The 25,474-nt window shown below is 41.6% G+C and overlaps 1 protein-coding gene across 6 annotated transcripts; it reads left to right on the top strand.

The window, feature by feature from the left end:
- The first annotated feature begins 464 nt into the window (after positions 1-464).
- On the top strand, positions 465-25,415 carry C11H2orf80 (chromosome 11 C2orf80 homolog). Of its 6 annotated transcripts, none has more exons than XR_010129688.1 (11): positions 465-512; positions 658-772; positions 3,664-3,779; positions 5,685-5,766; positions 7,680-7,762; positions 9,418-9,505; positions 9,905-9,976; positions 18,692-18,779; positions 19,717-19,835; positions 21,079-22,381; positions 24,948-25,037. XR_010129688.1 is itself a non-coding variant. In XM_004033130.4 (10 exons), the coding sequence occupies exons 3-10, from the start codon at positions 3,739-3,741 to the stop codon at positions 24,954-24,956; spliced, it is 582 nt and encodes a 193-aa protein (XP_004033178.2). In that variant the 5' UTR covers positions 465-512; positions 658-776; positions 3,664-3,738; the 3' UTR covers positions 24,957-25,415. The 6 variants fall into 6 exon arrangements, 3 of the variants coding, with proteins under 3 accessions (XP_004033178.2, XP_018877325.3, XP_018877328.2); XR_010129687.1 differs by having other exon boundaries at positions 658-776; XM_004033130.4 differs by lacking the exon at positions 21,079-22,381 and having other exon boundaries at positions 658-776; positions 24,948-25,415.
- Positions 25,416-25,474: the final 59 nt, after the last annotated feature.

Raw genomic sequence — 25,474 nt, 5'->3', positions numbered from 1 at the left:
GAGAATGTACTTTGTGAGATCCACCCCCTGCCCGCAAAACATTGCTCTTAACTTCACCGCCTATCCCAAAACCTATAAGAACCAATGATAATCCACCACCCTTTGCTGACTCTGTTTTCGGACTCAGCCCCCCTGCACCCAGTTGAAATAAACAGCCATGTTGCTCACACAAAACCTGTTTGGTGGTCTCTTCACACAGACGCACATGAAAGGGATCTCATGTATAATTAGAAAGATGGTGATAGCTTGAACCCAGGTGATGTTTCTTCAGGATTGCCACTGTTTTGTGTTGACATTCATCGAGTAGAATGATCTTTGGGTCATTGGGTACTTTGGGGCACCCTAAGTATGTGGGAGCCAGAGTTTCACTAGCTTCCCCAGCAATCCTTGCTTAGTCAATTGATTCCTATGTCTGCAGCCAAATGCTATAAAAAACTCTGGGGAAGGTAAACTCCTCCCATCCTCTTGGTTTTTCAATTAATCATTTAGATGGGAAACATAAGCCTACTCAGGTAAAAAGACACGTGAACTTCAGGCCAGGATCACAATCCTGTCCCAAATATATGACTTTCCACCCTCCCTCAACCCTTAATGGGGGTGGGCGTAGGGGAGTGTATTTTTAAAACAAATGATTTTAATTCATTCACTGTTTCCTAGCAACCAGGAAAAAGCATGTGTTCCTGATGTCTGTGAGCACCAGTCTGAGATGCGCGGATGCTCCAGCATGCCTCCAGAAGCAGAGAAAGAACAAAAGCACTGGAACCGGTCTCCGGTTGGTGAGCGATTCTCAAAGGGGAATTTGTTAAGAGCAGGCACTTAATAGAACAGCCCAAGAGACCTGTACCACGATTGCAGGTGTGCAGCAGGGAGCATGGAATGTGCAGATATTCTCCAGGAAATGATATTCCTATAGAACTTGGGGGCTCTGACTTCTAGGGAATTGTTTCTATGAAACGGCTAAAGCCTGAGACAGCTGACATCTTTCCAGTACCTCTTTTGTGTGTGCTTTCAGCCACACACAAAACACACAGCGGTCTTGTTTTCTTTAGAGCTCTATAGACAGAGAAGAGGGATAACTGGCAGAATTCAAATCTAGCTGAATTAGAGTCCATGCAAATGGCCTTCTTTAGACCAGGCGTAGCTACTAAATCCATATAAATCACTGACTTCCACAGCTGTAAGGGACCTCTCCAATCATTCAACGCTTGTTTTACAGAGGAAGAAATGAAAAAACATAGGCAAATTAATTTGTTCAAGGTGCACAGCTAGTTGGTAGCCTCACAGGGTCTTCTGACCTACAGTTTAGTGGTTTGGGAGTGGGATATACTCATATTTTAAAGACTGAAACCTTTGCATATTATACTATATTGAATGGCGGTGGTGGGGGCAGGGGATGGGGAGGATGAGAGATGATCTAAGATGAAGCTGTCATAACAACGAAGCAATGCAAATATTATAACTTGTAAATCTGAAACTCAAAGGGCTTTCTCAGAATTACAAGACAAGAATGGATTAAAGCACATGCTAAGTGTGCCTTACTCCCTGCCAAGGAATTGAGATAGGCCAAATAGTCTAGCAACAAATGTTTTTCCAAATTATTGAATCAGAAGAATTTTAATGCATGCCAGACTTTATAGAGTTACAGAATGTTAGGGTAACAAGTGCTCTTGGCAATGTTAACCAGGCCCATCTTTTCTGGATAACACCTGAGGCTGGGAAGCAGAAGACACACAGCCACATCAATGAGTGTGGCTTTCCTGGGTCCAGTGCTCTCTCTTCTCTAGGCAATAGGGCCACCTCTATGGCTTGCTGCATCCTCTCCCCATTGACTCTGTAGGGAGCAATATTATTGTCTTGATACTTAATCAATTTCCTGTGAAATGCTCTTACTTTCTTCCCCACTTTCATCTTATCCACATCCCGTCCACTCCCCAAAAACTAAAGCAGATGTCGCAGCAGCAAGAATGATCCAAAATGGCTGGGCACGGTGGCTCATGCCTGTAATCCCAGCACTTTGGGAGGCTGAGGCAGGTGGATCACAAGGTCAGGAGATGGAGACCATCCTGGCCAATATGATGACACCACCCGGTCTCTACTAAAAGTACAAAACAATTAGCTGGGCTTGGTGGCATGCACCTGTAGTCCCAGCTACTTGGGAGGCTGAGGCAGGAGAATCACTTGAACCCAGGAGGCAGAGGTTGCAGTGAACCGAAATTGTGCCACTGCATTCCAGCCTGGTGACAGACCGAGACTCCGTCTCAAAAAAAAAAAAAAAAAAAAATTATCCAAAATAATGAAGGTGGCCTAGGGAAGCATTCATTTAGATCAGCGCCATCCTGTTGGCTCTCTGCTTACTGTTGGTAGAGCTGAATCAAGTGAAGCTTAGTGTTTATATGGTACCATTTTCAAAAAACCGTTTCTAAAGTTTGTTTTCCAATCATCTTTAGAGTAGTGATTTAAATATACGTACAATTTTAAAAGTACAAAGGGTAGTATAATGAACATCCATGGACTTAGAATTCCAGAGTCAACAACTATTAACATTTTGTTATATTTGAGTATTAGGGTTCCTCAGAGAAATTGAACTGACAGGATGTGTGTGGATACACACACATACACACACACACACACACAGTGCAGTATAGGCTTAACCATCTCTTTCACTCAAATATTTTGATTTTACAGAATTGGCTCACATGATTGTGGAGTCTTGGCCAGTCCAAAATCTGATAGAGGAGGCCAGCTGCCCGCAGACTCAGGGAAGAGTTGCAGTTTGAATCCAAAGGCTGCCTACTGGCAGATTCCTTCTTGCATGGGGGAGGTCAGTCTTTTGTTCTGCCAAGGCTTTCGACTGATTGGAAAAGGCTCACTCAGATAGAGGGCAATCTGCTTTCAAAGTCCACTGATTTAAATGATAATCTCATTAAAAAAAAAAAAAACCAGAAACATCCGGGATAAAGTTTGAACAACTATTTGATCATAGAGGCCCAACCATAAAATAAATTTAAAAATAAATAAAACATCACAAATAGAGTTGATATCCTATTTATACCTCTCTCTGAGTACCCCATTCAATAGTGATGATTTTCTATAGACTCCTTTTTGGTGACTTCAGACTCCTTTTGACCCCATCACCTGATCTTCAATTTCTGGTTCAATGTGGGGGTGGGAATTGAAGACATATTTCCCATAACCATATTTTCTTTCAAGGATCTCCTGGCAATAGGAGAGTGTAGATGGATTCTATGGAAAACTCCATTATGAGCCACTGAGCCAGGGTGAACTCACTGGGAGTTGAATGCTCACAGAAAAACCCAAACACAGTCAGATCTAGATGGATCACATCCATCTAGTTTGGATGGTTCTGCCCGAATAGTCTCATCAGCTATTACACAAACCATTTTGGTTTTACTTGCTAGATTATTGCAAGGAAGAGTAAATTAAGTAAATAAGTGTTGGAAAAATTTGGAAGGAATAAAAGGTGTCAAATAAACACAAAAGTACAGTGCATGAGCCTCCAGGTGGCTTTTTGACCCTGAACCTGCCGAGTAAGAGGCCTGAATGAGGTGCTCCCTCAGATCCCTTCCAGAGCCTAGGACTCCATGACTGGTATTTGGAGTGATAGCATCCCTAACTCATATTCTCTCTGATTTGCTGCTGTAGCCTCTAGACTCAGAGAAGCTGGGTCTAAGTGTAGTGTTAGCTGCGGATACCTGCTCAGCTGGCTAAGCCTTTAACATGGAAAGAAGGCTCATAAAGAAGGAAATGAAAAAGCTCTTGTAAGTATGACTGAGAATAACTTTCATTTATGACACTTGGCATTCGGTGGATTTCATGTCATAGATGGCTTGGGTATTGGCAGCGGGTAAAAATCTAAGAATCTATTTCTGCATGGTAGGAGAAAACCAGAGGATGATCTGGCCTCTGTCGGTTTCCTGCCAGGGAGGCCTCACATGTGGTGCGAGGCAGGATGCTGAAACACTTCGGAGGATGTTTCTGCTGGCAGCCTGCACATCTGAGGCATCCACATTCTAGAGCCTGAGAGCTGAGCCTATGTCCCAGTCAGCCTGTGTAGGCAAGATACACCGTTGAAAGGGGCTGGCCCTGCTGGTAAAAGGTATAAGAGAGATTCCTGAAAGGGCCCAGAATCTAAATTGCAGCCTCTGCTCTGCCTCTTTTATTGTCAGCCTTATCAACTAAGAAATTCATCTCCTTTTTCTTTACATCTGAACATTTTTAAAACGAACACATCAAGTTTCCTGTGAAAGAAATGTTTTCCTCCCATGGTAGTGTTTCTTTGACTTGTACTTAACAAATGTTGGTGAAAGATCACAAACCATATAAAAAGAAAAAAGAAAGATTATGTTCTATGTCATATGTGTTATAGACACAACAGTAATAGCCTTTTCATCAAAGAGCTTATCACCATTCCCATCAAATATCTTTTCTCGGCCTTCTAAGATAATTTTATTTTAACAAGCCCTTAAGAAATACTAGAAGAAACTATGAATATACATATATGTACATATATACCTGTATACACATATATGTGAATTCATATATAGTACACGTGCACACATATATGTGTATGCACATATATGTGAATTCATATTCATCTGTTGCTTTTAAGCAGAGATTATATTGGCATCAGACTTCAGGAAAATGAATTTGACCCAAAAGGAAGAAGGGAACTTACCTTTCTAGATGATATGGTAAAGAAAGACATGCTGATGCGAGTCATATTTGTGTTATATGTTAGAGGCCAATAGAATAGTAAAGAACAAACCATGATCAGGAATGCCAACTCTTCCACATATCTCATCCAAAGAACTGGAATTTCAAAAGTGATATAAATACAAGTTTATATCCAAAGAATACATTTAGGCTACTTTAAAGTATCCTGAAATTTCGGCAGAAATTTAAGAATTTTTATCAATCTAGTTAAGCTTAATGACTCAGAAGAAAAGCTTTTAGAAGCCAGAAATAAACTTATTCTCCACCTTACGTAAAATTGAGATGTGCCGAAATCAACCTGGGAGATGCCATAGTCCTTCTTTTCCTGCACCTATTTTTTCTCTGTCACATTCCCAGGGTAGCACCTTTCTCTCTTCTCTCCTCATGGTGCTTATTTTACCTTCTTTTATTAAAAGTTACTGTTAGGAAAGGATCCACTAAGGATAAACTAAAGTGGAATCACTAATACGTTTTTATGCATTCCTCCTCCTAAGGGTATTTGCATTCTAAAGAGAAAAAGCCTTATGGCAAAAGAATACTTACCTACAGAATTTTATATATCTGGAATGTATCAACTTTGGACATACTGCTTGAATTTAACACGGGAAGCAAATGATTATTTTAAACAGTGTGTCTCAATCCTTTTGGTCTTGTAAAACCATTTCTGTGTGTGGGTATTTGGCATATTCCTTGCTTTCCTGTAAATTCTGTTCCAATTGAGTTTAATTTTTAGATAAATGTTATTTCAGTTAATTATGGTTAGACATTTTAAACTGCAGCATTGTAGAATTATCATGTAAACCAAAACCGAATATTAACTCAGCTACCAGAGCAACAGCAAATTCTCTTGTATTTTGGTGGGGGAGGGAGGGATGGGGGAAAAAAAGTCTTTTTCTGCAGACTGAGCCCGTGTCACTCCAATGGTTCAATGCTGCTCTCTTGCTTTTAAGGGGAGATTATATTGGCATCAGACTTCGGGAAAATGAATTTGACCCAAAAGGAAGACGGCAACTCACCTTTCTAGATGATATGGTAAAGAAAGGCACGCTGATGCGAGTCATATTTGTGTTATATGTGTATTAAAGAGACAGAAAAAGGATCTTATTTATACAATAAACAAGGCTAATATTGACACCCATCCCCCAAATGTCCTCTTCCTCATCTTCCCCTCACCCTGAGATTGTTCATATGGTCATTTCAACCCACTAACCAGAAAGCAAAAAGAGAATGAGAAAATAAAAATCATGAGAGTTATTTGCTATTAGGAAAGAAGATTAAAAAGCAAAATTAATGCCAGGCAAAAGGTTACATCTGTGGAGTTAAGAGTATGACAAAATTAGCTATCATGTAGTTCTCAAAATAATTTCTTTACCATTTGCATTAGTGAGAGAAAACCAAATAAATTAAGTAACCCTAAAAATCCTTGGTGTTATTTATTTCGAAGCCCAGACTCAGGATCTGAAAGTTCACATCACAGAAATTAAGGAAGAAACCATATAAAGATCTAACTCAAAAGAAATTAGCAAACCCTCAGTTTTTTCACTGCCCATTTACTATCCTTACACTAAAAAAAAAAAAGACTCTCTCCCTCCACTCCCCTCTCCTCTTCTTCTCCGACTAAAGTAGAGCCAGGCTCACTGGCTTTCAAAACTACCCTGGAGCTAAGGAAATAGTTAAGCCTTATTCTCTCTGTACACATATTAAACAGAGAAATTAAGTAGATTAGAGCAGTGCTTCTCAAACTTTAATGAGGTCGTATTACAAGGCTGTTTTGATTCAGGAGGTGAAGGGGGGCGGGGGCGGGGGGGGGGGGGTGCCGTAGCCTAGGAATTTGCATTTCAAATGACCAAACAAGTGATGCCAAGGCATCAAACTTTGGATCCGGTTGCAACATTTGGTCATGGTCCCATTCTTCCTGTTTATTTATTCATTTAGGTTCACTGTTCAGTTTGGTTCAGTCCCTGGAAGAAATAACTCCACCGTTTAAAAATGTTAAAACTTCAGAACGCCTCTACAATAATTAAAAACAAAACCAATCTTCCCTTTTCTGTGTGTGGGGACTGAAAGGAGAGAAGGAATATTTTGATAGACAAATGGTAAATATGCTTACTGAACAAGAACTCTTAGGAATTACTAGGAAAAGGTGGTCACTATGATAAAAATAAGCCTCCGCATTGGTTCTCAGCTTTTTACTATACGTGCGTGTGAAACTCTCAGCAAGTCACTTACTCAGGTCTACGCCCCTCCCCGCCCGCTCCGTCCTTGCCTCATGCTAGTTCCTCTGCCTGTGATTTCCTTCCCCATCTGTAGACCTTCTCATCCCACAAGCCCCAGCTCCAATGAAGCTTCCCTCTCTGAAGCTTCTTGGGATTCTAGCTATCTCCCCAGGTAGACATAAAACGGCCCATCCCTCCAAATTCCCACCACACTGCCCCTGTACCCCTGGAAGCACATTTCTGACATTCTACTCACAGAATCAGAAATTGTTCCCTGCAGCCCTGTTCCCCCACCCTTACCTTTTACTATGTTAAAATTTAGGGAAACGGAGGCCCAGAAAGCATCAGTTACTCACCTAAGGATATTCCGTGAGTTGTTGGCAATACCTAGATTTGAGCCCAGATTTTCTGATTCCAAGTTTATTATTCTTCACTGATCTCTCCTTTCTTTTCCAAATCACAGAAATCAGATAACTGCTCTAGTGGGAAATAAATTTAATGTCTGAAGATCCCAAAATATTTCTGGCTGATTCATCCCTGTGAGGTGAGGTCTGAGAAAAAAAAAAAAATATATCTGGCCGAGCATCAGGTTATTAAAGCTAATGATCCTTCCCATTTTGGACATGACAGACTAGAATAGGCTTAGCAGTGCCATTGTCATTGGGTCTAGGGAGTACTTCGGCCAATGTCTAAGCCTGTTTCTTTGCTCTCTGTGCTTCCTGCTCCCAGGCACACTATGACTTGGCCATCAGTGTTGCTTTGCAATGGCTGGATCCCTCAGAAGACTTAACTTGGCTGGAGTGGGAGGAACTGTAAGTTGAAGTAGGTTTGTTGCTTTCCTCTTTAATTTGTGCCTATGATTAACGATAGAGGAAGTTCCAGCCCTAACATCTTCCATCGTGAGGCACTTTGATTTGAAAACACTACTGGGTGAATATCCCTCTTCAACGAGACACCTGAGGAACCTGAACAGTTGCCAACTTGAAGAAGTTACATGTTTCCATGTTTTGCATCTCTATACTAATCGACTTCTGTGAGATAAAAGACTTTCTTGCACAGAATGTTGTGTCTTAAGGGGCCGGGCGCAGTGGCTCAGGCCTGTAATCCCAGCACTCTGGGAGGCTGAGGCAGACTCATTACTTGAAGCCAGGAGTTCAAGACCAACCTGGACAATATGGTAAAACCTCGCCTCTATTAAAAATACAAAAATTCGCCTAGCGTGGTGGCGCACACCTGTACTCAGGAGGCTGAGGCAGGAGAGGAGAATCACTTGAACCCAGGAGGCAGAGGTTGCAGTGAGCCAAGATTGTGCCACTTCACTCCAGCCTGGGCAACGGAGTGAGACTCCATCTCAAAAATAAAGAATGCTCTGTCTTAGAAACATGACTGCTTTACTATGTACATGCCATGATTTAAAACAGTCAGTTCTATGGGTAAAGACTGTAACCTTTTCCTAAGGACTACCAAACAAATTCTTAAGCATTTAGGCAGACATGTATCTGAGCTGAGCTGTTTGAAGCGCAGAATAATTTTCTTTCTGGGATTACCAGCATTTTCTGTCATGTATAGTGAGTGTTCAGGCAGACTCACTCAGTTGGTAAGAACACAGAACTAATGAGGACAGGATCAAATAGCTTATTCTGGAGGCCTGTTATTTTTTTTCTACTCAATGGCTCTGGACTACACACCTGATCCTAGAGAGTTGTAACAGTTAGGGTTTAGCTGTAATGACCAATTTGAAAATCCAGTTGAAAATCCAATTTGAACAGCCTTAAGCAAAAAAAGCTGGGGAGTAGATTTTATTGCCCTTGTATCTGAAAAGTCCATGGGTAGGACAGTGTTAGGCGTGGTTTAATTCAAAACTCAAACAATGTCATCTGGATCTACCTCCTGACTCCATTTCCTCAGGGTGAACACCATTCCTAGTTTCAGCCCATTTCATTGTCGGGGAAGGGTGGATATATTTTTTTTTAATCTCAGTGGCTGTTACCTGGCTTGTCTAGGGTTGGACAGTGGCAGCGCAGGGGAGGTGGAATACACTGACAGCTCAGTCCACAGTGTGTTTTTCATCTTTGGAATCTAGGGGTGTAGTCAGCTTCCCTAGAAGCATATAGGCTTACAGTGGGGTTAGGTAGTTCCCCCAAAGCAAATTGTCACAAGAAGGGGAAAGGATAATGGTTTGCAAAACCATAAACATCCACCATAGTGGCCAGTCTGCCAATCTTTGATTGCTGTGAAAACATGGATAGATGAGGCCAAATTCATCACCATTATTGGAAGATTAAAAATTCAAAGTGTGGATTTCACCGATGGAGGAACAATCACATCAATTTTATTATTTTATTAATATAAATAAGCAGATAGCACACAGCCATTGCAGATTACTTATCAATTATCATCACAACCTTAGCAGGCATCAAAAAGAACAAGAATAAATCTTCCACTTGTATTTCCTATTCCCCATTAGGAAAATACCATTCCATGGCAGACCCATATATCCAAATCGTAGAGAACGAGAAGCTATGATTTTATCATCTTATGCTGGAATCTTAATGGTAAGGAAAAGAATACTATCTGCCTATATGAATATTTCATATCTACTCTGAGCATTTTTACAGTAATGAATATTTACATTATTTTTCAACCAATGTTTCTAAATGTTTAGGAGTTACTAATAGTAAATGTTTCATTTTTTAAAGTAATAAAAAGACTAACTTCTACACTGTATGTGAAAACATTTATTTAGAGGCAAAGAAAAAAGAAAAGAATGAGAGACATAACTAATTGGTATCTGGAAAACTGATTTATCCTTGATCAGAAGTTATTTACTGTATTTAGTATTTATGATACCCAAGCACAGTTTTAGACATACTGGAGCTATATTAGCTTTGTTTTATAATAAAAGAAAAGCCATGGTATGATCATACTTTGTTATTGCTGTTGTTGTTTAACAGAACAGTATCCCGATTGAGGAAGTCTTTAAAATTTATGGGGCTGATTCTTCTTCCGATTCTGGTACCATCAAGGTAAGGGTGACCTGGGATTGTCAATAGAAGGGATTTTTAGAGAGAATTTATTTAGTGTATAAATGTATAATGTTGTATTTTCAGACATCAATTATGAAATAACAGTTTTACATCAAAATGTACAAAACCAGACATAACCATTTCTTACTTGAATAACATGTGTGTGAAATGCCTTTCATATGTAAAAGACCATGCAGTAATAACAAATGTATCTTGTGTACGGCTGAGAAGGGGCAGCAGTGAGTACCAGGCTTGGGGGCCAAACTTTACTCTGTTGTGGTTTTGTTTTTTTTTTTGAGACAGAGTCTCACTCTGTCACCCTGGCTGGAGTATAGTGGTGCGATCTCGGCTCACTGCACCTCTGCCTCCTGGGTTCAAGGAATTCTCGTGCATCAGCCTCCTGAGTAGCTGGGACTACAGGCATGCACCACCACACCCGGCTAATTTTTGTATTTTTTGGTAGAGATGGGGTTTTGCCATGTTGACCAGGCTGGTCTCAAACTCTTGGCCTCAAGTGATCTGCTTGCCTTGGCCTCCTAAAGTACTGGAGTACAGGTATGAGCCACCATGCCAACCTCTGCTCTGTTTCTAATAAATGTAATTTTTCACTTACACTTTTTGTAATGTAGATCTGGTAGGTCCACACAGTTCCCTTCTATGATGTACTATATCTTCTAGAACTAGGACAAGATCCACAAGGCTCATTCTCATGACAAATTCCCTAGTTTACTGCTGATACATCTTCCTTTCCCACAACACTACTACTTTTTTTAAAGACAGGTCTCACTACTGGTATCAAATTCCTGGGACCCAGTAATCCTCGAAATCCTGGCCTCAGCCTCCTAAGTAGCTGGACTATAGGTGTGAGCTCCACTCTCAGCTCCTCCCATGAAACTACTTTGAAATCATTAACAGTAGAAGCAGCAATGACCTGGGAGTTCAGAGACCTGGGTTTGAGTTCTGACTCCACTACTATGAAACCCTAGATGCGTCCCTGTCCCCTTTCGGGCCTCCATATGACTGATCTTAAAAAAAAAGGGTGTTCTGAATAATTTTTAAGACCACTTCCATTTTTGCCACTTGTAAATGTATGAACATTAAGTAAACATTTAAATATGAACTGCCATTTAGAGGTGAACTACTGATCTCTTCGCCTTTGGATACCTCCAGAAGAGGGAAGAGGAAAGGGAAGGTGAGGTGGCGAGGGCCATGCAGTGGGAGGGGAGAAGGGGGGCACCAACGCCCTCACGCCCAGGTCTTCTGCTCACACTGTGGCTTTCCCTGCCCCCACCTGGATTCAGAAGGGAGGGCAGGGCAGGGGCAGGGCTGTGGCCACAGGAATGCCTGCCTCCCTTGTTCTTTTACTGCAGGTCATTATGCAAGCAGTGGGGTCATGTAGAGTTCAAGAGCCCACCAGGTCCACCCTAGGAGTCAAGTGTTTACATTGAAACCAACTTTCCTATCACTTTAATCCATATGTAACCTGACTGTAGTCCTGAGACTCAAATGCCCTTGATCATTGTGAAAATCAGAACTTTCTCTCTGATCCCTCTAGTTTCAACTCACTTCATTCATTCACTCACTCATTCATTCATTCATCTGTTCATTCAGTATAATTGTAGGTGCAGGGGATACAGTGGTGAGCAAGTCAGACAAGATAACTTTTTAAAAACTTTTTTGCAGGCCGTTTGCAGTGGTTCATGCCTGTAATCCCAGCACTTTGGGAGGCCAAGGTGGGTGGATCACCTGAGGTCAGGAGTTTGAGACAAGCCTGGCCAACATGGTGAAACCCCAACTCTACTAAAAATACAAAAAATTTGCCAGGTGTGGTGGCGGTCGCCTGTAATCCCAACTACCGGGGAGGCTGAGGCAGGAGAATCTCTTGAACCCGGAAGACGGAGGTTGCAGTGAGCTGAGATCATGCCACTGCACTCCAGCCTGGACAACAAGAGCAGAAACTCCATCTCGAAAAACAATTTAAAAAAAATTTTAGGGATGGGGGGGGGTCTCCCTCTGTTCCACAGGCTGGTCTTGAACTCCTGGGCTCAAGCGATCCTCCCACCTTGGCCTCCCCTAATATGGGATTACAGGCACGCATCACCACACCCAGCCAAGATTACTTTTCTTATAGATCTTATATCCTATATTGGAGCTTACCTTGTTTGAGATATAAGCCACCCCAGGCCTGACGCTCCTCAGAGATCAAGCTGTTCTTGGTTTTCAAAGAAAGCTCAGCTCTCTGTGTTCCTTGGATAGCCAAGCAAATCATACTGCTTTATTCCTGCTTGTCTTTTTCTGCAGCTTTCTCCCTTCTAGGCTGCCCTTTCTCCTTTTCCCCTACCCCTCAGCACATATACATACAAGCCTGAGCCCCAAACCCTTCTGTTTCAGTCACTGTTTTCTCCCTGCTGTCTTCTGGTACCTGGGAGAGGTCTAGAAAGGCATCAGCACATCTGACTAGTTGGTCCCAACTCACATGGCTAAAAGACTAATATGGAAAAACACATCCTAGAGAGGATGGCACTGTGGACCCCTCCAGGTTTGGCTGGGTTATCCGTCAAGAAGGTTTGCAAACATGGGTGTCTGAGTAGCTCAGATAAATCAGGTTCATTTAAAGTTGCTAGAAGGCCGGGCACGGTAGCTCATGCCTGTAATACCAGCACTTTAGGAGGCAGAGGTGGGTGGATCACCTGAGGTCAGGAGTTTGAGACCAGCCTGGCCAACACGGTGAAATCCTATCTCTACTAAAAACACAAAAAATTAGCAGGGTGTGGTGGTGCATGCCTGTAATCTCAGCTACTTGGGAGGCTGAAGCAGGATATCCTGGGAGGCAGAGGTTGCAGTGAGCCCAGATTGTGCCACTGCACTCCAGCCTGAGCAACAGAGCAAAACTCTGTCTCAAAAAAAATAAAAATTAAATAAATAAATAAATAAATAAAGGTGCTAGAAGGGGAAGACAGGCCATGTAGAAGTGGACCAACCAATCTCTACCTATCCATCTGATCACTCATTTATTCATTAAAGAGCCTTTGTTCAGCACCTTCTCTGTTCAGTGACACATAGTCCCCATTCTCACAATCAGTGACAATAACCAGCTCTAAACAGAAAGAGATAATATTATCACAGAGGCTGACTTTTCTTTAAAGGCTTGTATTTTTTTGTGTTTTAGTTTTTGTTTGTTTGTTTGTTTGTTTCTTGAGATGGAATTTCCCTATTGCTGCCCAGGCTGGAGTGCAGTGGTGCAACCTCGGCTCACTGCAACCTACGCCTCCCGGGTTCAAGTGATTCTCCTGCCTCAGCCTCCTGAGTAGCTGGAATTACAGGCATGCGTTACCACGCCTGGCTAATTTTGTATTTTTAGTAGAGATGGGGTTTCGCCATGTTGGTCAGGCTGTTCTCGAACTCCTGATCTCAGGGGATCCACCCACCTCAGCCTCCCAAAGTGCTGGGATTACAGGCGTGAGCCACCACGTCTGGCCGCTTGTATTTTGTTTATTGCTATGTGATGTGAATGATGGCTCGGTTATATATATTATAATATACAATATAATGTATATTACATATACGCATATATATGCACACACTATATAATATATATGTGTGTATATATATAAAATCGAGCCATTGATTACTATACTACTATATAAGTATACATATGTATACATATCTGTATACATATGTATACACATATGTGTATACATATGTATACAGATATGTATACACATATGTATACAGATATGTGTATACATATGTATACATATCTGTATACATATGTATACATATATACAGAAATGTATATGTATACATATATACATATATACAGATATAGTACACATATATATACTATATACATATGTATACATATACGTATATAGATAATACATGTATACACAGATATGTGTATATATACACATATGTATACATATGTATATATAGTATATATATAGATATATTATCTGAGAGGCAGGTTGTGTAATGTTAAGCACTAGGATTCCAAAGCCTGGCCTCCTGGGTTTGAATCCCAGCTCCACAGTTACAAGCAGAATAATCCTGGGCAAACGTTCTAACCTCTATAATTCTCAATTTCATTTGTAAAAACAGGGACGCAAAGATGGGGTTGTCGTGGGAATGAAGTAAGTTAGAATCAATGAAGCCCTTAGTGTTTGGCCCATGGTAACCTCCAAATAATAGCTTTAATTAAAGTTCTGCTACTCAGGGAATGGAGTTCTGGGGCTGTCCTGTGCATTGTGGGATGTTTCACAGCATCCTTGGCTTCTGCCCATTAGATGCAAGGAGCTTCTCGCCAGTTGTGACAAAAATGTCGGCCGGGTGCGGTGGCTCACGCCAGTAATCCCAGCACTTTGGGAGGCCAAGGCGGGCAGATCACTTGAGGTCAGGAGTTCGAGACCAGCCTGGCTAACATGGTGAAACCCCATCTCTACTAAAAATACAAAAATTAGCTGAGTGTGGTGGTGGGCTCCTGTAATCCCAGCTACTCAGGAGGCTGAGTCAGGAGAATTGCTTGAACCCAGGAGGCAGAGGTGGCAGTGAGTGGAGATAGTGCCACTGCACTCCAGCTTGGGCAACAGAGGGAGACTCCGTCTCAAAAAAAAAAAAAAAAAGTCTCTAGACTTTGCCAAATGTCCCCAGGGAGGCAAAATCACATGAGATTGAGAACCACTGCTCTAAATATTCAAAAATTAAATAGCTAATCAAGCATCCACGTGTATTATTAACACAATGTAAACTTTGCCTCTTTTGGACAACCAGTGATCACAGAGGGCATAATTTGAGTTACCAGTACAAGAGCCTAAGAGCCTGAGGATCTGCCCCGTGAGCCTCACAAGCTCCCCGCCTCCAGAACGCCAGTTCAGGCCTTACTCTTGGAGCTACACATCAGCTGCACACAGGGACTTTTGCCACATCTTGAATTAGGAATTAGCAGGACCTCTCGATAGCAATGTAGCATTTCAAAGACTGAACGGTAAAGCTATTTTAAAAGAGCCTTTTGGAATTTAACATAATTTCAAAAAATGGTTTTAACTAGAGTTTTTTAAAAAAAAAAAGATATTGCAAGAGATTCTTCTTTAATTACTACATACATCTGAATGATTCCTTCTGATAAAATGTCTCCTAAGCAACAGCTAAAATCCTTCCCAAGCAAAAGCTTAAAACTCTGTTGAATACTAATCAGATTATGCAGAATTTCCTGCAGCTGGAATTGGCCGCATGACACAATATGGGTACTGTGCTAGGCTGGATGGCTTTCTCCGGGGTTATGTGCTGCCACCTGATGGTAGAAAGGAGTCATAGGCGCGGGTTTGCTCACCAACTCTGTTAGCCTCAGGTTCTACCTCCTGAGAGGGAACTGCTTTTTGCTGATAGGGAGCTTTTTTCTGCTGAGGATTCTGGACTCATAGAAAAAATTCAACTAAAGACCTTACGCAAGTGAGAATTATTGACAACTAGCCCCGGATAAATATAAAATGTCTTACTCTTTTTTTTTTTTTTAAGACAGAGTCTCACTCTGTCACGCAGGCTGGAGTGCAGTGGTGTGATCTTGGCTCACTGCAACCTCCGCCCCCCCCGGGTTCAAGTGATTCTCTCGCCTCAGCCTCCCGAGTAGCTGGAATTACAGGTGCGTGCCACTGCGCACGGCTACTTTTTTTGAATTTTTAATAGAGACGAGGTTTTGCCACGTTGACAGGGCTGGTTTTGAACTCCTGACCTCAACTGATCCACCCACCCCCCTCGGCCTCCAAAAGAGCTGGGATTACAGGCTGAGCCACCGCGCCCGACCATGTCTTATTCTATTTTAACCTGAAGAAAAGAGAACATAAATCTTCCTTCAACAAATCGAACAAAAATAAAAATATTATTCAACTCCATTTGATGGAGAAAGAGGGAGACAGAGAGAGTGGAAATGAGCACATCAGAAAGAGGAAAGAGACAAAGGCAGGTGGTCAGACAGCACTAGAACCTCTGCTTTCCTTCTTTCTTCATGCGGCCGGACCCCGGCGTCTGACTGGCTATCATTCGAGTCCATCCTAACTGACATCCAAGTCCAGGGCATGTCACAGGCAAACAGACTGATGTCCAGTCCCAGCTTTGTCACTTGCTAGCTGTGTGTCTTCGGATAAGTTATTTCTCTCTGATTCCCAATTTCCCCATATGTAAATAGGCATGTCTAAACAGGCATGATTACACTTACCCAAACACACCTGATCACTCTGAGGACTCAGTGAGACCGCACGTATCGAGCACACGATGGTGGCACCAGGGGACCTTCCATATTAGTGCTGTTATTTCCAAGTTCACCCCCACTCGGGATGACCACCCTCCTTCCTCCTGATAGCAACCTGGTCCCTTCGTGATAGGCCTGGCTTCCACCCTCTCACACTTACTCCAGTAATTTGCCAAGCGTCTTCTCTTTTTGGAGGATGCTGACTCAGACTGAATTGTGCAGAAATTGTAAAATGTTCTCATGATAAGGGGAGGGACCTATGTTTTAAACAAAAGTTCAATATTGACAGATCTTAATCATGAGGAATTGGCCAGGCGCAGTATCTGTAATCCCAGCCCTTTAAGAGGCTGAGGCAGGAGAATCACTTGAGCCTAGGAGTTCGAGACCAACCTAGGCAACGTGACAAAAACCTGTCTATACCAAAAAATACAAAAATTCGCCAGGCATGGTGTTGTGTGTCTACAGTCCCTGCTTCTTGGGAGGTCGAGATGGGAGGATCATTTGAGCCTGGGAGGTGGAGGCTGCTGGGAGCCAAGATCTCGCCACTGCACTCCAGCCTGGGTGACAGGGTGAGGCCTTGTCTCAAAAACTAATAATAATAATAGTAAACGAGGGATTAAAAACACACTTTCAATATTAATTGTGTCCAAATGAACACTTACCAATATATATTTAAAAGACAAAGACCAAGCAAACAAACAAATCCAAGTGTGTAAAATGGAACAGTATCAACAGCTTTAAAGCTCTCTGCATACCCTCTCCTGTCTCATACCCTTCCTTTTGCCCTAGGTTACCACTAGTTTGAATTATGTGTTGATTACTATCTTTTACTTCTTTATAGTTTTACCACATATGCATCTCTAATCTATATATTGTTTAATTTTGCACATTTTTTGAGTTTTGGTGTTTTGTTTTTGTTTTTTTGAGATGGAGTCTTGCTCTCTCGCCCAGGCTGGAGTGCAGTGGCACGATCTCGGCTCACGGCAAGCTCCGCCTCCCGGGTTCACACCATTCTCCTGCCTCAGCCTCCCGAGTAGCTGGTACTACAGGTGCCCACCACTACGTCTGGCTAATTTTTTTGTATTTTTAGTAGAGACGGGTTTTCACAGTGTTATCCAGGATAGTTTCGATCTCCTGACCTTGTGATCTGCCCGCCTTGGCCTCCCAAAGTGCTGGGATTACAGGCTTGAGCCACCACACCCATCCTTGAGTTTTTATAAATAGGATATTAGCAAATGTGTCATTTAATGTCTTTCTTTTTTCATTCAACATTATGTTTCAGAAACTTATTAATACTGCTGCACATAGCTAACATAGCTATAGTTTCTTTTCACTACATACAGTATTCCACTCTAGGAATATACCACAATGTTGTCATCTATTTTTCCATTTCAGGCACTTGAGGTTTTTTTTGTTTTTTTTTTTTGAGATGAGGTTTTAACTCTTGTTGCCCAGGCTGGAGTGCAGTGACGCAATCTCGGCTCACTGCAACCTCTGCCTCCTGGGTTCAAGCAATTCCCCTGCCTCAGCCTCCCGAGTAGCTGGGATTACAGGCATCCACCACCACACTCGCTTGATTTTTTTGTATTTTTAGTAGAGGCGGGGTTTTGCCATGTTGGCCAGGCTGGTCTTGAACTCCTGACCTCAGATGATTCACCCGCCTCAGCCTCCCAAAGAGCTGGGATTGCAGGCATGACCCACTGCGCCTGGCCAAGTTATCTCTTGCAAAAGCAAGAAGCATTGCACGGCAAAAGAGTTTCTGTATGGTATATGCCTAGGAATGAAATTGCTAAGCCATGGGTATAAGCATCTTCAACTCTCTACATAAAGCTAAATTGCTTTCCAAAATGATTGTACCAATTCTATTTCTACCAGCAATGCAGGTTATCTATACTGGCTTTTTCAGTTTTGTCAGTCTGTTAAGTGTATTATGGTATTTCACTGTGGTTTAAATTTGCATTCCCCCTGATTACCAATGGACAGCTATTCATATATTTCTTCTTCTGTAAAGTGCCTGTTAAAGACTTTGGGCCAGATGAGTGAACCAACAATTCTGCATTGGGTAGGCAGGGGGAACTGTGCCAGCAAGGGAGAGTGGGTGTGGGAGGACATCAGGATACATTTCTCGGAAGGGGTCATATTTGAGCTACATGGTAAAAGAGAGGTAGGTGCCTCTAGGCAGAAAAGGAGGAAATGGCTATAAACGGAACTATGTGAAGAGCATCTGTGCATGACAGGGCATTCTAGGCAATGGGAACCAAGTACAGGAACAAAAGGCCATGTGTGCAAGTTCACGTTCATATGCTTCACGTGCCCCATCAATGGACTGTGGACAGTGTGTCCGTTGGACAGTACTCAACAATTGGACTCAAGGATTCTGAGTTGATTAAATAGGCCAAATGCTGTGACTAGCAGGTGTTCATGCCACAGATGATGGACAGATTTTAAAAGTAGGACTGTTTTCCTTTCAGGTTCCCCGAGTTTCATCTCTCCGCCTCTCCTTGCACCCCTTTGCCATGTTAACAGCACCCAAAGCAGCAGCATACGCCCGCAAACAGAGTAAGCCTGGTTACTTTCACCTGCTTAGAGGAATGTAAGTCAAACTAGGAAATTAGGAAGTAGGCTCACCAGGTAAGGCCAAAATTGTAATGGGAATTAGATTTCTGTGTCTGGTTGAATTTAAAAGAACCAGGGGCTCTTAGGGCTTGATTTCCCTCCATTACTGAAATCAAGGAAGTCTTGTTTCTCAGATGCTTTGGTGATGGGAGCAAAGCACTCCAGAAGCAAAGGATCTAAAGGTGTGAGTGGGCTGGATGGGGTGGCTCACACTGGTAATCCCAGCACTTTGGGAGGCTGGGCTGGAAGGATCTCTTGTGTGCCCAGAAGTTTGAGACCAGCCTGGGAAACTTAGTGAAACTTCATCCCTACAAAAATAAGCCGGGCACAGTGGCTCATGCCTGTAATCCCAGCAGTTTGGGAGGCCGAGGCAGGCAGATCACCTGAGTTCAGGAGTTTGAGACCAGCCTGGCCAACACGGTGAAACCTTATCTCTACTAAAAATACAAAAATTAGCTGGGTATGGTGGCAGGCGCCTGTAATCCCAGCTACTCAGGAGGCTGAGGCGAGATAATCACTTGAACCTGGGAGGCAGAAGTTGCAGTGAGCTGAGATTGCGCCACTGCACTCCAGCCTGGGCAACAAGAGTGCAACTCCATCTCATAAATAAATAAATAAATAAATAAATAAAATAGCTGGCCATGGTGGCACCCTCCTCTAGTCCCACCTACTCAGGAGGCTGAGGTGGGAGGATTGTTAGAGCCCAGGAAGTGGAGGCTGCAATGAGCCGTGATGGAACCACTGCACTCCAGCCTGAGTGACAGAGTGAGACCCTGTCTCAAAAATAATTAATTAGTGAAATGAAATTAAATGAAACTGTGGATGGACACATTTTTTAAAAAGTTTTATATACAGATATGGTTACTGCATCTGTCTGTAGGTGTCAAGTCAAGAAAGGGAACAACAAATAAAAATGCCACCAGCATCTCTGCAAAGGGAGCAAATGCCACAGAATGGAAATCATCACAAAGGTTTTCAGACACACAGCCAAAGCACAAAGTAGGTGTGAAATTGTAAATTGGACCAAACTGATACCAGCTCTTTTGGGAGTACTTTCCTGATACCGTGGTTAAAAGTCTAGCCTTTGGAGTCAGATGCTCTGGGTTTGAATCTAGAGCCGACTGCTTACTAGCTATGGGACATCAGGCAAGATACTTAAACTCTCTGTGCCTTAGTTTCCTCCTCTGCAAAATGGAAGAATAATGATATCTACCTCTTAAGCTTGTCGGGGTGATTAACTGAGATTATTCATGTTAAAAGGTTAGAACAGTGCTTAGCATGGAGTAAACCCCAAATAAATACTAGCTATTATTATCTTTTCAGCATTTGAAAAATACTATCCACAAGTTAATTGGCTGTTACTCTGTTGATGCAAATAAGCATGTTGAGGAGAAAGTTTGTATTAATTTCTGTATCCCAAATGTTTCTATCCTTGATCCCTCTCTCAGTAATAGTAATTTTCTTTTTTCCTGCTTAGAGTCTCCCCTGCTCCTCCCCTGTCCATCTGATTCCTGATTTATTTGTGGCGGAATTCAGAGAATGGTCAGAGATGGACAGGGTTGGAAAGAAAGGAGAAAGGGAGGAGGGCTCTTCGTTCTTCCAGCTCTGGGCTCTCAGCTGTAATGTGCAAAGTGAAGAGAAAATTTAAGAAGTCAGAGACACTTCTCTGATCAACAGAATAAAAGCTGAGCGGGGAGAGAATCAGAAAAGTGGTACAGGGTGGGTGTCTGGAATTCTGGAATATTTTAGAGTTTTGTTGAATGAGAGATGTTAGATATGCTGGAAGGCTGTAAGGTAGAAAACGGGGAAGGGAACTTTGAGAACTGATATACTGACTTATGATTGGGTTTGCATCAGGAAACAAGTGACAATTTAAATTTATTTTTATTTAGTTTGGCTGTTGTACCATGCATTTTTAAATTGAGTCTCTGAATAGACTGGACTACATGAGGCTTAGGATTTATTCAGATTTCAGAGGCAAACTGTCTTCTCTGTCCCTTATATCTGATTAATTAGAAATGTAACCTTATCATAGCAACTGCTTTAGGAACTGATTGAATTCTTTGGTCATATCAGGGTTTTAATAAATGTTATTCTGATAACAGAACAACTGCACTATTTGGGGAAATTATCACCATATTCAATTTTCCTTCAAACGTATTTGCTATAATAAGATTTGAAGGTATTAGATTTTCCTTTTTTTCTTTTCTTTTTTTTCTTTTCCTTTTTTTTTTTGAGACAGAGTCTCACTCTGTCACCCACACTCGAGTGCAATGGCACAATCTCAGCTCACTGTAACCTCCACTTCCCGAGTTCAAGCGATTCTCCTGCCTCAGCCTCCCGAGTAGCTGGGATTACAGGTATGCACCACCACACCCGGCTAATTTTTGTATTTTCAGTAGAGGTGGGGTTTCATCATGTTGTCCAGGCTGGTCTCAAACTCCTGCCTCAGCCCCCCAAAGTGCTGGGATTACAGGCGTGAGCCACTGTGCCCGGCCGAAGGTATTAGACTTTCTAGAACCATATCTTTGTTTCTGAAGAATTTTTTGAAGAATTTGAAAAATAAGTTCATTTTTTATACGTGTTTGGAAGCAGCAAGTTTTAGAGAGCAAAACAAAACAACAATGAAAAAACAGTAACAACTCCAAAAATCACACACACAGACACAATCTAGACTTTAAACTTAATCACACACACACAAAAAGATCTCTGAAACAGGGGTTTATAGACACCCCCGGCAAGCCTCATCAATGGACCCTATGTAAGGAGAACCTACCTCTAAAGATTACTCATTGGTATCTTATTTTTAAATATAATTTTGTTCCATATATGTTTTCTTCCACAACCAATGAAGATTCTTCGATTCTTGATGGAAGCATATCTTTTATTTCCTTAGTATTTCTCACATGTATATAAAGTACTTCGCAGGCAGCAGAGATTCAGTAACAATTTTTATTTAGTGAATTGGCAGTAGGTAGTAAGCGAATAGTCCTTAGGTGACGGTTCTCAAATCTCTGTGCCCTGTCTATAGTGATCAAAGGCTCAGTTCTGGGGACCAGACCTTTCTATAGGCTGATTGATGCTTGCGAGCCCAGGAGTGTCAAAAAAACAAATGCCCATGTTTTAGTAGGGCCCCAGGTCCTGAGATGAATCCCTTCCAGAAAGGCCCTTTCTTAATCAAGCGACAGAAAACTCGTTTGTGTTTTTTCTTTCACACTTTATTATTTGTGCACTTTAGGCATTTTTTCCAACTCTTTTATTTTTTTGAGACGGAGTCTCGCTCTGTCGCCCAGGCTGGAGTGCAGTGGCGCAATCTTGGCTCACTGCAAGCTCCGCCTCCCGGGTTCACGCCATTCTCCTGCCTCAGCCTCCTGAGTAGCTGGGACTACAGGCGCCCGCCACCATGCCCGGCTAATTTTTTGTATTTTTAGTAGAAACGGGGTTTCACCGTGGTCTCGATCTCCTGACCTCGCGATCCGCCCGCCTTGGCCTCCCAAAGTGCTGGGATTACAGGCTTGAGCCACCGCGCCCGGTCCAACTCTTGGGTAATGTATCTTTTAAACTAGTTTTAAAAATTTTAATAGTGTACACACTTACAAGTAAAATTTTCAAGCCAGACAAAAAATATAAAATGAAAAGCAAAAGAACTCCCTCTTCTTCACACCCCTTTCCCACTTTTCAGAAATAACCACTGTTAATATTTCTTATATTTAAATATTTGCTACACATATACATATAAACATACATATATGTATGTCTCACTGGTTTGTTAGAATTCTTTCTGTATTAAAGGAATAAGTATTTTATTAAATGGATGAAAAACATGCTTTCACAGCTTGGTATTTGAAGAAGATTTTCATTTTAAATATTTGAGCTTACTGTTTTTCCTTTTTGGCTTGTAGATATTATATGTCTTTTAGCTGAAGAACAATTTTTTTAACTTCAAGATAAAACAATGCCTTATTCAGAATTTTTTATTTATTTCCAGCCACCAAATTTCTTCATAGAGTAAGAGAAAAGAGGAAATTATTAAAAAAAAAAAAAATCACAGCCAGGCACGATGGCTCATGCCTATAATTCCAGCACTTTGGGAGGCCAAGGAGGACAGATTACTTGAGGTCAGGCATTCAAGATCAGCCTGAACAACATGGCAAACCCCATCTCTACTAAAAATACAAAAATTAGCTGGGTGTGGTGGTGCACGCCTATAATCCCAGCTACTAGGGAGACTGAGGCATGAGAATTGCTTGAACCCAGGAGGCAGAGGTTGTACTAAGCCGAGATTGCACCAGCGCACTCCAGCCTGGGCAACAGAGCGAGACTCTGTCTCAAAACAAACAAACAAACAAACAAAACCCTCAGTGTTCTGGGAAACAGTTTTTTGTTTGTTTGTTTTTTGTTTTTTTTGAGACAGAGTCTTGCTTTGTTGCCCAGGCTGGAGTGCAGTGGTGTGATCTCGGCTCACTGCAACCTCCGCTTCCCGGGTTTAAGTGATTCTCCTGTCTCAGTCTCCTGAGTAGCTGGGATTTCAGGTGTGCACCACCACACCTGGCTAATTTTTGTATTTTTAGTAAAGACGAGGTTTCACCATGTTGGTCAGCCTGGTCTCGAACTCCTGACCTCGTGATCCACCCACCTCAGCCTCCCAAAGTGCTGGAATTACAGGCATGAGCCACCATGCCCGGCTAGGAAACAGTTTTAAAGATTTTTTTTTAAATTGCATTGTCCTAGGAAAGCGTCAGTAGTGGGCACATTACTAGGAAGTAAATTTGGAATGAACAGGACCATACTAAAGAGCTAGAATACAGCATACTTCTTGAATCCAGGCTACCCACTTAATAACTTCAGTGAGTTACCTAATCTCTCTGTGCTTTCGTTTTCCATCTCTTTAAAAAGTCATAATAGTACCTACCTCATAGGGTTGTTATAAGCATTAAATAAGTTATATGTGTAAAGGCTTAGAAAAGTGTCAGGACAGGCCAGGCATGGTGGCTCACACCTGTAATCCCAGCACTTTGGGAAGCCGAGGCGGGCGGATCACGAGGTCAGGAGATCAAGACCATCCTGGCTAACATGGTGAAACCCCGTCTCTACTAAAAAATAGAAAAAATTAGTTGGGCGTGGTGGCGCCTGTAGTCCCAGCTACTTGGGGGGCTGAGGCAGGAGAATGGCGTGAACCCAGGAGGCGGAGCTTGCAGTGAGCCGAGATCCCGCCACTGCATGCACTCCAGCCTGGGTGACAGAGTGAGACACCGTCTCAAAAAAAAAAAAGTGTCAGGACAGTGGCAAGCAATAATATAATCGCTCTCTTTATCACCACTCATGAGAAATTCATTCTATCATGAAAGGAAACGAGACATAGAGAGAGGACAATTTAAATTTAAATCCAAAGCAATACATCAGAAATTCAAAATAATATCCTACAAGCATAATATATAACTGCTAAAAGGCCAAAAACTGATTTGCTTTGGGTAGGATTGGTTAAGAGAAGTATAACTTTTTAATGTAAAAATAATTTCAAACTTAGAGAAAATTTGCAAGAATAATATACAAAGAACCCACGTATTCCTTTTATACAGTCAAGAATGGTTAATGTTTTGTTCTGTTAGCTTTATTATATTCTGTCTTTGTCTCTCTGTATATAGATAAAGATATATAATTTTTTTCTGAGCCATTAGAAGTTATATATATACACTACCACTTTACTCTATGTACCTCTGTGTGTATTTCTCAAGAACAAAGTAATTCTCTTAAATAACCATAGAATAGTTATCAACTTCAGAATATCTATTATTGGTACTTTTATTTAATGTACTCTCTATACACCAATTTTGTCAATTGACCCAATAATGTTCTTTTTAAGCATTTTTTTCCTTCTGTATAAGATCCAGTATGGGATCACATATTGCATTTAGTTGGGAAATATAACTCAATTTCCAAATATATCAGAATAATTCCATGAAAATTCCTTTGTAATTACATTAATCTAATCTATCTTTGTCAGTAAGTTAGTATCTGATATTTGACCTTAACTTCCTATAGACTTAAAGTAATGTCTGTGTCCATGTTAAATTGATGTGCTTGATACCAAAATCATCTTTTATTCTGCAGGTCACTTAGAAAATTGGAATTGTACCATGGAACTTCATAATAGATTCTCTGGGAGCAGACGAGAAGCATCATCTCAAAACCACAGCTCTTGCCAGTACATTTTTCTTTACAACTGTTTTTGGTACAACTGCACTGAAGTGTTATTTTTGATGTTGAGCTTTCTTCTTTTAGAAGCATATTGCATGGCTACATTTTGTTAAAAAAAAAAGTATGATCTTATGCTACTTCATTGTGACTGGAAGACTGCTGGAGAATTCAGAAAGTATATAGTATTTCTGTGTTAGAGCAAGCTGGCTTTGTAGCACATTTTACAAATGTGTGGCATTGAATATTGCACAGTGATGGAGTGGGAGGCAGATTTCCAAAGAGTTAATCCAAAATAAAATTAATATGTCATTGCTTGCCTTTACTGTGTTCTCATATGAAAAAAGTTTTTAAATCATTTCAATAAAGCATTAAAAAAATGAATACAGGCTTTCTCTCAGTAGACTATAATGACTACTAGGAGGGAAGATGTTCTGGTCTTT

Source organism: Gorilla gorilla, chromosome 11 (assembly GCF_029281585.2).
Source record: "Gorilla gorilla gorilla isolate KB3781 chromosome 11, NHGRI_mGorGor1-v2.1_pri, whole genome shotgun sequence".
Taxonomy (NCBI): Eukaryota; Metazoa; Chordata; class Mammalia; order Primates; family Hominidae; genus Gorilla; species Gorilla gorilla.
Note: the sequence above shows the minus strand (reverse complement) of the source record. Positions and strands in the feature narration are given on the sequence as shown.

What these genes read in the sequence shown, in the direction of transcription:
- C11H2orf80 (XM_019021780.3), top strand. Translation starts at nt 3,739, where the DNA reads ATGGAAAGAAGGCTCATAAAGAAGGAAATGAAAAAGCTCTT. An exon ending in TCACCTTTCTAGATGATATG is followed by an intron (nt 5,767 to 7,679) that starts GTAAAGAAAGGC and finishes TCCTGCTCCCAG; the next exon opens with GCACACTATGACTTGGCCAT. An exon ending in AGCATACGCCCGCAAACAGA is followed by an intron (nt 18,780 to 24,947) that starts GTAAGCCTGGTT and finishes TTTATTCTGCAG; the next exon opens with GTCACTTAGAAAATTGGAAT.